The sequence below is a fragment of the Buceros rhinoceros genome, unplaced genomic scaffold (assembly GCF_000710305.1).
Source record: "Buceros rhinoceros silvestris isolate BGI_N320 unplaced genomic scaffold, ASM71030v1 scaffold5483, whole genome shotgun sequence".
NCBI classification, from domain to species: Eukaryota; Metazoa; Chordata; class Aves; order Bucerotiformes; family Bucerotidae; genus Buceros; species Buceros rhinoceros.
Window position 1 is genome coordinate 527 of NW_010405293.1, and position 12,034 is coordinate 12,560.

A 12,034-nucleotide genomic window follows, 5' to 3' on the forward strand; every position below is an offset into this window, starting at 1 on the left:
GAAGTCTAGGGATTTCAGGTGTTTCAGTCCATTAAAAATCCCTTCTAACACCTGCAGAGCACATCAGAACGGTTGAGATTGTGTACTCCCATGCTGCCTAAGGAAGTATATTCTGAAACATAGGTATAAAACTGTTACCTTTCAAAGTCTAGTTCCTGCCTTAAAGCTTTCAGGAAGCTTTGTTGCTTCTTTTTGCTATTGCGCCTTATAGTTTTTAGATTTATGAAAACACAGTGACCACTTTCTGGGACAGATTAGCAAAACCGCAGTTGTAGATTGTAGTAAAGTACTCTGAGACCAGTAAAGCTGTCACTCAGACCTGACAAGAAACATGCGACTGAGATACTGTTAAAACTCCTATTTAGGAAAAGGAAGTATATGGCAAGTTAAATGTGTACCTGGAACAAGAAAAAGAAATAAAACGTAGTGAAGTTAACAAAATCACCTGTAAAACTGTTAAATACACTTCATCGCTAGGAAATGCGAAGTACTGCCCTACGTTGTCTATCAGACACATCTCTATATTGTATTTATTGTGGGCCAGATGTCGCATTTCTTGTACAGCATTTATTTTAAAAATACATGCTGGGTGCATGCATTTTATGTTTTCTATTCCTTAATTTGTATTCTTCAGATTGTTATCCTGCTCTGCTGTGACTGAAGTTAGAGAGGTATGAGGAGAAAGTGACGCCACTTTGGGCGGGATAAATTTAGCATTATTCTGTGTTGTCATAGGTTGGGAATCCCACTGCTAATAATAGATTCCAAAGAGTGTTATTGCCAGATAAAGGAAATAGTCAACATTAAAATAGTAAATACACTAAGAAGGGATAAGCTGAGCTATGATGGTCTGTTGTTTCAATGTCTGTGTACTAAGTAACGTGACATTTTGAACATACACAGTTAAGGTTTTAAAATGGCTTTTTAAAAGTTTTTGAAGTGTGGTGGGCAGGCAGACTGTGTATGGAGGATCGGTGAAGAGAACTGTGCCAGTTTCTCCCATGCAAAAGTACATAAAATAAAGTGAACGTTGCAGATGTTCGACTGTGCTGGGAGGTGTTGCTGCAAGATGCGTGAAGAAGTCAGGAGAAACTGTGACCGATGCACTGACTCACGCATGCGAGATAATGACGTAATGAAAGACTCACATTTAATGACTCACATTAAGTACTCTCAGGAAGTGACAAAATGCGATGGCTAATTGAGCTGCATTGCTGTAAACTGACTTGTAATGTTAGTCATTTTAAGCAGCAGTAGTTTAGTCATTTTAAGCAGGTATTTGGAAATGAGGCTGCGATGATAAACTCTGATGTGCCTGGGCAGAATCCCAAGCATGCACATGGGCATGAAGGCTTAGTCATCCTGTTGGCCAGCAGCAGGGGTCTTGCTAATAGATAGTGGGTGCTTGGCTAATTAAATGATGATGATGATTGGTTGTGGACACTTAGAAAATATTTATGTGAATACAAATACAAACTTCCTCCAAACACATGCTGATGTGGACAGGTATGAACCCTCCCGGTCTGGAAACTTGCTAAGTTGGTGGTGGAGGAATTAGTGTGCTCTGTTGCGGAGCTGAGTTAACCAAAATACTTCACTAGTGTGATTGCCTGACCTCTGGACTGGACCCAGCTAGTGTCTGGCTAGTTCTAAGCTCAGAATGAGCGAACTTCTTTCTATGTATAGGTAATAATAATGAAGTACTGTTTTCTTCAGTGTTTGACCAGCATAGTTCAAATGCTGGATTAACTACGATAAAAGCTCTGGGCAGGAGATAGCATCAAAGTTATGCGTTCAGCTGGGTTGTTTAAATAACCTTTCGTCAGGACATAGCTCTTACTACCATTTATATGTAAAATTAAATAAAAAAGACATGAGAAGTGCACATAAGCAAGGGTGCAATAGAGTTAGTGCAAAGCTCAGGCATAAGCACCGACATTTTACAAACTTGCAATGAATCTATTGTTAACCCTACATCTCTGGAGAAATATTAGCAGAAACCATTTTGTCTGAAGATTTAGTTTTTAACTACTGTCAGCCTGGTATTTTGTTTCAGGCATAGTTTTGATAAGCAGTGGGTATCAGCAGGTAATTTTGCATTAAATCTTTGTGCTAGAAATAGTCGTTCTCTAGCATGTACTGACCAAGTACTGCATGATGCCATTTCTGCTGGCAGGTGACTCCTATAAAATTGCGGTTCTGATGAATATGGCTATTGTATCTGGATTTTCTCATCCGCCAGCCGTTTGCATTCATATAGAAAGGCTGTTTTGTCTTATTAGCTGACACTTTGATTTGTAAAGAACTATTATGAAGGGTCTGCAACTGTGATGCTAATCTAGGGGCTGGGTAACACTGCAATTTCTGCCCCATTACACGACAAGGGCATGCACTTGACACAGAAGGTTTCAGTGGTCTTGGTCATACTTTGATATTAAAATATATTAGAAGAGACAGAAGCTTATGTATCTGAAGTGGTATTTCTGCAATTCTGTAAAGTAGCATGTATTTTTTGTAGCTTGTTCTGCATTTGTACAAAACACGCTGTCGCCTATTTTCCAACGCTTCATCATAACTTTATGATGAAGAGTTTTCGGAACCAGCCAGGTAAGTATTGGGTATTACGTGGTTCTAATAGGTTAAATGTCATTCATCAATAAAATGATTGATTAATAAATATATTATTTTCTGTTAAAACTTGTGTTCTCCTCTGAGTTGTGTGAACATATGTGGAAGTGTTCAAAAGACTTAGTGAAACTTAAAGAGCACTCGAGTTTATCTTTTGAAAGCTTGTGAAGTTAAAATAGTTAAAAGTTATAGTAGCCTGTTAAATACAGCAGAGTATTCAAAAAATTAAGCAATAAGTATTCATATCTTGTTAATTAACTCTTTAGTAGTATTTGGCTAAGTGTTCAGCTGTAACACATCTTGAGCATAGGGTGACATTCAGTTTACTGCTTGTTAGAGTAATTACTGGAAATGAATTACTTTAGGTGAACTTCCAAAACTCACTTTCTGAGAACACGATCCCATCATCACTACTGTTAGTTAGGCTTGACTTCAAGCTGTAAATATGTGAAACTGGGCTTGCTGAAAATTTTAGAAATGTCCTAACTGCTATTGCTTGAGCTCTGAAGGAGTGCGTGGATGTAGATGAGTATCTTAACTATTTAGCTTCTAGTCTGAAGTTGCCAACAACAAAATCATTAAACCGTAAATCATGAAACATCACTTGCAAGTTTTGTTTTGGTAATCTGTAACATCATCAGGATTTTCTTATGGTGTACTTTATATCAGCAGACTGTTTATGAGAGAAGAACTTGCCAAGGCAGTTTCAAATTAGGTTGTAACAGAAGTAGGATAAGGCAAAGGATTCTGGGTTTTGTTCCCTTTATCACATCCCATTTTGTTACATGCTGATCTTCCACCTGGATCTAGCTGACCATCTAGTATCATTCAGTGCTCGTGCCGTGCTCCTAGCTGCGCAGGGGCCTGATGCTGGCTCTTCACAGGGTCCAGGGTGTGCCTGGCACAACTTGCTCTCTTGGGCTTTGAGCCTCACTTCTGATGTGTTCATGTCTCATCCGTTTCCTGCTTAACAGGAGAAGCTCTTAGCTTATATGGCCGTACCTTTTCAATATACCCCTAAAATCATTGCAAGAAGGAGTTTCCATCCAGCTGCTTGGCAGTGCCTTCAGTTTAGTGCTGCCAGCGCTTTTGAAGTCCAGCTGATGTCTTGTTATTGGAACTGGAAATTGCTTCCTTTTGATGCTCTATAGCAGGGCTTTTTACCTCATCTTAGCAGGTGATTTGCTGCTTGCTTACAGCATTGAAGTTGGGAGCAGAGAACAAACAGGGAGCCTAAGTAGTTCAGAATTTTTTCTCAAATCGCAGGGAGAGAAAAATGCAAGGCTGTCATGTTTGGTGTGATCTAAAATTAGCTGTAGTTGACTCTACCACTGTGACTTGCTTCCAGGAATGTGTTGAGCTAATGAATGTGAAGTATATTTAATACAAGTGCAGCCTGTTTCCGACCATCTTTCAAATTCTCCCAATGCCCATTAGAGTTTTAGATTTATATTTTTTCATCCAGTTTTCTGAAATAAACCTTTAATTTTAATGTGAACTGATTTACTGTAGGATGTTACTCTGTTTCGGATAAATCCGAACGATTCGACTTCTATAGCTACATCTTCCAGCACTCAAAACAGTTACAATTAATAGTGAAAAAATCAGTATCTCACAAGGGTATTGAAGAAGTGATTTTCCTTTCTTTCAGGACTTTGTGTGGTCATGCATTTTTCCTGAACCTTGAGAACTGCCTTAAAAGCATTGCTTGAACATTGCCACATGACTGATTTTACAACAACCAGCATTTGTCATGCTTAAAATGACTAACCAATATTAGCATTTAACAGCTTTTCCATGTGCTATAAAAGTTTTACTAGTTATGTAGCAATGATATCGGTAAGCAGTTAAGTTTTATATAAAGGTACACGGAACTAGGAGCTTCCCATCTAAAAGGGTGGATGTCTTTGAGGAAGAAACAGTATTCACAGGAGTCAGAAGGGGCTAATTATACAGAAAATACACCATATTACCAATACAGAGGTCACAGCTGTGCTGAGGTAACGAGGCCTTTCCTTCTTGACTCTTATTCCCTTGGAGTAAGAAATTTGATTGATCGAGCACAACATGTAGACGCAAGGTGACAACTTTCCCTCTGTGCAGGCTCAAGGAGTGATGTTTATATTGCTGTGGGACTCCAGAAGAGATTATGCTGTCTAGGACAGTCACTTTGATGTTATGCTTTTGCTCTGCTGTGTAAATAGGTTTGTTTTATACTACAGAGCCTGACCCTATTATTTGTAACAGAAATATGAGATATGAAACAATGTTTTTCATGAGATTTCAAACCCAGAAGGGTCATTAGTATCTATACTGGTTCCTGAAATGAGGAGAAAAATTGATCTTCAGCAAGAAAAAATGCTGGGCGGATTTTCTGCAGTGTGAATCTGGATATTCAGGGCAGATAGTTAGCTGTGCTGGTCCTATAGAAGAATTGTATCAAAGGGAACCGTAATGCAGCTATGCCCTCTATTAGCTGGATTTGAGTCGTGTAGTCCGGAAGAGATTGGTCTTTGTTTTAGGAAAGCAGTTCATCTGTGCAGCTGCTGAAGAGGGTTGAACTGAGCTGTCAGTCACTGTCCTGGATACCTGCACTCTGAACTGTCTGACATGGGGGTGTAACACCGTACCGTTCTGATGCCTTTTTATGAGGTGCAGGGTGGTGGGTTGCCGGGTCCGAATAACTGATTCCTTCAGCCTAGGTGAGGAATGCTGTGACCCACCATAAGGTAATAAATACAGCATGAGTCCAAAAAGGTCGAGGACATGGATGAGACCAACGATGCCTTTATTTCTTCCTGGGTAGTGTGACTAAAGAGAAAAGAACACATTCAGTGTAAATACAGCATTATTCTCAAGAGTTGTCATTTAATTTTATACAACAAATTGTATTTCGTCTCCTTCTCTTTCTTCCTCATTTCAGATACAACAATTTCATTTAGCCTTACCACACCAACACTAGTTGACAAGAAACAACTGGAATATTTGCAATTATTTTAAACTGTTCACTGCTATCCCTAGAGCTGTTTCTTTGCCTCTTAAAATCCTATTAGTCTTACTTTCTCCGTCATTGCGTTTCTGTTCCTCTCATTAAGTCACAAGCTGTCTTGATGTTTTTTAATTTCCAGCACAGTAATTTCTTATGTAAAACCAAATCCTCCTCCCTCTAGTTTGAGTATGAATGATTATAGCAAACAGATTTTGACCTATATAAGTAAAGTCAAGTATTACCAAAGCTTTGCTTTCGCATATTGTTTCAAAGGTGAAAAAGAATATCAAGACTAACTGAATAAGGTGGATTTTGCATTTGCAGACTGTCTGAAATAGGTGCTCATCTAATGGATATTATGATGCATTTCATCACTGTTACTAAATAAGTTTTGTAATTTTCTTTTTGTTGGTCTGTTGTTAGGATCCATACTATAGATTTAATGACGTGATGTACAGATGGATCTCACTGGATAACTGGACTTACAGCAGGACGTTCAAAACTCGTTTTGATGTCAGGTATGCCTTGAAGATATGTCTAAAATACTTCTGTGGCACCTTTCATGCAGAATTGCTAGTTACTTCATAGTCTCAAAATCTGCCTAATATTTTTGTGTCTAGTAAAACAAATTATGTAATAATGTGCAGCTGCAAAGCTGTTGCTAAAGAACTCTCCAATAGATGCTTTTTCTGGTTTTTTTAAATTGTTAAAAATTACTTATGAATTGCCAACTAAGGAAGCATAGTATTTAGGCTAATTGGAGGCTAGTCCATCTGATATCTAGTGGGTTGCAAAGTTGAGCCACTTAAGCTGTCATCTTAATTTGACTGTTTAAATATATAGTGTAGCCACACTAAGTCAAACATTTTTGGAAGTAGTTGAGACAACTACTGCTAAAGATAGTGGTGACATACGTTTTTATGTTGTCTGTCTCCTGTGTGTTGTTAACTCTAGGTATTCTAACAGGTTTTTTATGCATTCTGTAGAAAGTGGCAGAAAGTGAATTTGGTTTTCGAGGGAGTAGATACAGTAGCACAGATCCTGGTCAACAATATCACTCTTGGAAGAACAGACAACATGTTCAACAGATATGTAAGTAATGCGTTTATTTCTGAAGGTGCTTCTGTTTTTTCTTCAAAGCCCTTTTGTGCTGAGCGCTTTCGGTACATTCAAGTGCACATAAAAATAGGTCCTTGGACACAGAAAGTGTTGACCTGAGGTCTGCATGTGTAATCAAGTAACTGATAGAAAGAGAAATGTACTTACCTTTTCAGTAGCAGCAGGGCCAGATCTAGAGGTGAATGTGTCTTGTTCTATATGAGTGGACCTATGCAAGAGGATCAGTTCAGCTAATAATATAAGTTGCTTCTTGGGATGTGCCACAGCTCCAAGAAAACCTAAGCTTAAATCTGTTATATTAGCTGTAAATCTGCTTACTAATTGGCATTAGAATGGCTAACATGTGAATACTGAAATGAAAATGCACGTGTTGTAAAGCCTTTGTGTTCCATGCCTTTTTTTTATATAAAGGACTTTTGATATTTAGTATTGGGCTTTTGATAACATCGCCTTGCATTTTTGAGCTTAGTCTATGTCAGCATGAGAGTACTCATCATGAAATGATATTGAGAATGACAAAAACATTCAAACTAATTGTATACTTTTAAAATATAAAAGTATTCTGGGTACCAGCATAAGAGACAATCCTTGCTTTTTTCTGAAAAGAATAAAAAAAGGAGAAGTTAAAGGAAGAATGTTAGTGGAATAACTAAATTACAAAAGAAATCTGGTGTCTTCATATCTCAGCATTTACCATTCCATCAGGTTTTATTGCAGAGGTACTGGCCTGCGACATGAGAGCTAGATTCTGTGTGACCTGGGACAAATCACTTAGTGTCTCTGTGACTTGGTTTTATCATCAATGAAATAAGTTTTTTAGAGCATTTATGAACTTACAATTATTTACTATTAGGAGAGTGTCTAAAGGATTGCCTGTAGCTGGCTGTTGAATTGGGAAGTGGTATTATTTTGCCCTTATCTCTGCAACCTCATTCTGTCTCAGTTACAGTTCTGTAACAGTTCATGAAATGGCCTTCACTGTAAAACCAGAATCTAGGATTACTGTGACTCAGACTTCTGCTTTGTTCACCTGTTCCACATGGCAATGATGTCTGCAGGAAGGACTCTGCAAAGGCTCTGTATGGTGGATGCTGTTTGCTTTGTAGTTTTCTGCTGTGTGCTACAGGTGTAAGTAGTACTAAGCTGGGCTGCTCACAAGTTGGAAAAAATTGCCAAGACTTGGCTCATCACAAATATGACAAATAAGAAATGGATATTAGCCAATGGAACCATATTATCTTGATAGCACAGGATAATTCTGAAACCAAACAACTATCCTCCTTTGGAGCCACACTGAAGAGAATTTTGTCAGCCAGTGAGGAAGCCCCCAAATGCTTTATTTGGCATAGAATGTGTGTCTGTACATTGCAGTGATGCGAGTGCAGGTGGTATGAAATACAGCTTTGCCGCGTGTGCGCAAAAGGTAGCTCAGTACTTTGTGAGCTGGCAGCATAGTGAGTTGGAAGGACTCCTGTACAGACCAGCTTTCTGAGTTGGAACAAGTGTCCTTCTAAAGATTCTGAGTGTGGAAGGAGGGTAAAGATTCTCTTACCATCCTTATCCTTCAAGCATTTCTGTGTGCAAGCAGAGTGCTGCAGCTTGCAATGTGTGCTCAGTACGGGGAAGGTGGTTTGCCCAGAAACATCTCCTTGTAGCTGGAATGTTACTGTATATTTTCTGTTTTCAGCTCAAGAATTAGCTTTTCTTTTCCTTCAAAACCAGAGCCTGTGGAGACTGTGGTTCAAATGCCTTTGAATAATTTCTGTATTGTATTAAAATCCCAATGTAACAGTGATTATAAAACTCATAAATAAATGTCAGTCTTGTAATGATTTTGTTCTTTTTTCTTGATCTAGAGCTTTGATGTTACCAGCGTGATCAAGAAGGTCAATGTCATTGAAGTCCGTTTCTTATCAGCTGTTTCATATGCAGCAGAGCAGAGCAGATGTCACAAAGCATACCGCATCCCCCCGGCGTGCCCTCCACCTGTGCAGAAAGGAGAGTGCCACGCTAATTTCATCAGAAAGGTAGGGGCAGAATTTTCTCTCTCCAGGCTTGGAAAGAGGAATGCGCCATGTGCTGTCCTTACAGGTGTATTCTGAAACTTGCAATGTCATTTTGTAAGTAGGGCATATTTTCCATTGCAGCTATCTTCTCCTATTGCCCTCAGAAACCTGAAGTCTAGCATGTCAATGATACAAGAGGCGTGAGAAGGCCAGGCTTTATATCTAGGTGATAAGAATGTTTAAAAGGCTATTTTCATCAAGGAGTCAGCAAGGAGACTTGCTGCTAAGAGAGCAGGATAGCATTGGTAGATGTGTAATCAGTACATTTTGATCCACAGGGTGGGTTTAGTAATGTATGCCGACAATAGAGTTCACTGTTGCAAATACCAGTGTATATTGCCAAGCCTGTAAAAATCTCAGCCAAGCAGCTTTGTGAGTGTTTGCTGTTGCTCCTGTGCTGTACTATTTATACTGGGCAGCTCTGGCATGTCCTGAGAAGTGTTACCTGACAGAGGACCTGTTCTCATCTTATTACGGTGTTGTGAAGTATGACTTATAAACACATCATCAGTGAAAACAGCAATGTGATATACAACGGGTGAAGCTCAGAGACTCTGATTTAAGACATGGCTTCATCACTGTTAAAACTTACTCAAGGCAAACTACAATTTGAGTAGCCATCTGATACATTTCTTACAGCTTTGCAGCAGCTAGGGACAATGGCAAGGTGATCTTATTTTGGAATTTCTCTTTTTGAGTGTTTTTGCATGTTTACCTCCACTTAAATGCTTTTCTTGTCAATAATTTTTAATCTTTTCAATAAAGAACTTTTAGAGCCTTCTCGAAAAAATGACTGCAATCCAGTTAATCTAAACCTGGATGTGATTTCCTTTAAAATTTGTTAATGAGAAGATCGACTCCGTGTTGTCCTGGGAAGATCCTTCAGGATAAAGATGTTGTCTTTATTACTATATGCTGATACTTTTATTTTCACTACATTTTAGAAAGGTGATTAATTCTTCCGAGTCCGCTCTGTTTTTCAGAAATCAGTGCAGGGAGGAGGAGCTTGGAAGGAAGAAGGCACTTAAACAGCAGTAGACTTATTTACAGGAAAAATGGTCAGAAATTATTTTATGCCTTAATGAACTACACCTTTAAATTTATAAGAAAGAACCTTAGTGCTTTTCCTCAGAGGAGTTGTTTGTCTGTACTTGGAAGCTGCTTCAGACATTTCCAGAAACATTTTTAGTTCCAAGTATATGGCAACAACAGCAGTGATGTCACACTTAAAAGTAAACAAACATACTAGGAGGTTACTAAAGTAAGCTGGCTTCTTACCATCTTAAAGTAAGGGAGAGCTGTTTACACGTTTGAGGTTCCATATTAAGTACAGTAGACATATCTAAAACTTAACAGGCATTTGTGGCGAAACACAAACCTTCCGCTGGTAATATACTCCAGTGATACAAGTGTATTGTTCATATGACATACTATTTCTGATAGCAGTCTCTGCCATATTTTAGTGAAACCTGACACTCTGTCAGTGATTCATTAGTTTATTTTTTATAAAGGGAAAATTACTTTAAATCTGACTTGTTTTCCAAGAATGTGTTGTCGCTGTTTTTACACTTGAAACAGGTTCAGTGCTTGCTTCCTGGATGGCTCTTGCAACTTGATAGGCAGGCAGACTGACTCCAGCAATGCAAGGCATAGGCCAGACTTGTACAATGTGGTTTGCCAAAATTAGTATGCCTTGGCTGTAAGTTATTAGTCTCTAAATTTAGAACTGTAGATCACTGTACAAGACTTTAAGGAGATCTATTGTATTTGCTTTGGGGGCTGGGGCTGTATGCAGCTTGGAGGGCAGCTGAATAGATGTCTTCAAGGGATTTGTTAGCTAGAGGTCTGATGAGGTTTGAAAACAGCTAAATGGAAAGCTGTGTAGGTACTTCTCTGCCTGACGAGCACTTTACAATTCTGACAGTTATTCTGATGTTAGAACCAGAACTAAGCTATTTCTCACCCATGTTTTTGTTCCCTTTGTTTTTTTTTTTGTAAGAGAACCATAAAAAGGGGAGAGACAGTGAACATGACTGAACTACACAAATAGACCAGATGTACGCATCTCTTTCCTTGTACTGATCTGCGGTGTTACAGTACAAAATAGATAAAGTATTTCAGACATACCCAGGATTTTTAATTTTATATTGTTCTGTTAGAATACTTTAACATTGGTAACCATCAGTTTTCTGCTTATTTTATGTTTTAGGTATATGGCTAAATACTGACATTACCAACTAAGACAATTCAGAGCTGAATTGAGAGTAACCTGATGGCTTGGGTTTTTTGTGTTTGCTGGGGTTTTTTAGGTGGTGTTTTTCTGTCTCACTAATATAAAATTTTGCTGTACATGGATGTTTAATACAAAATTGTATTTTTTGTATAATATAGGTAGTAGCAGTAGGGTTCTGGTCAAGAAATTAGAGAAAAAATACTGTAAGGTCCTCCGGGCTTATGGAAATTGAAAAAATTCTTTCAATGCATGGCAACATTTTATTTCTAGATAGTAAATAGTTATTATTTCTGTCACAGCATCAATGTCTGTGTGAAAAAGTAGGCAATTGTAACATAATCATTCTGTGTTCCAGGAGCAATGTTCATTTAGCTGGGACTGGGGCCCTTCTTTTCCCACTCAAGGAATCTGGAAAGATGTTAGGATTGAGGCTTATAACCATTATCACCTGATTTACTTTTCTTTGACTTCTTTCTTTGGTAAGTCCTGTTACTAGTTTCTATTGGTTTTTTGCCTTTGGAATACAAACCATTTTATTGTTAAGCTTAATTAACTGTCAGTTTAGGAAAGGTTCTGTTGTTTTAGTATGACTTTGTGTGTAGTTCTTACCACAGTGCATCCTTTTAACAGTGCTTCCGTACAAACAATAATGATCAAAAATATTAGAATTCAGAATCCTTTTTTGCTTGAAGATCCCCAAATAGCTGCAGAAATATATGTAGTATAGCTGAGGTTAGCCCCTGTTCTCCTGTTTTGAAAAATTTTTTGTTAGCATGTGTTTTCACCAAGACTCCCAATAAACATGTTTTCACCTTTGCCTCACCTCCATTTAAAACAAAGGAAAAGCTGCTATTTAGTTTTATGTTGGGGAGACAAATTAGCATCGAGCAGAATTTCAAGAGCACTGGGTTTTCAGGACTCGACATGAAGTCTGAGAGAGAAAAGCAGTCGTGCTATGCAAGGGTGATTTGTTAAGTCTGCAATTTGAGAGGATAGCCT

The 12,034-nt window shown here is 38.4% G+C and overlaps 1 protein-coding gene across 1 annotated transcript in view; it reads left to right on the forward strand.

The window, feature by feature from the left end:
- Window positions 1–6,052: 6,052 nt before the first annotated feature.
- The window catches only part of MANBA (mannosidase, beta A, lysosomal), a 38,573-nt gene continuing 32,591 nt past the window's right edge, over window positions 6,053–12,034 (forward strand). The window contains exons 1-4 of the mRNA XM_010133662.1: window positions 6,053–6,135; window positions 6,604–6,709; window positions 8,593–8,763; window positions 11,391–11,514. Of these exons, the coding sequence (XP_010131964.1) occupies window positions 6,068–6,135; window positions 6,604–6,709; window positions 8,593–8,763; window positions 11,391–11,514 (469 nt within the window). The 5' untranslated portion in view covers window positions 6,053–6,067. The remainder of the gene's footprint in view (window positions 6,136–6,603; window positions 6,710–8,592; window positions 8,764–11,390; window positions 11,515–12,034) is intronic.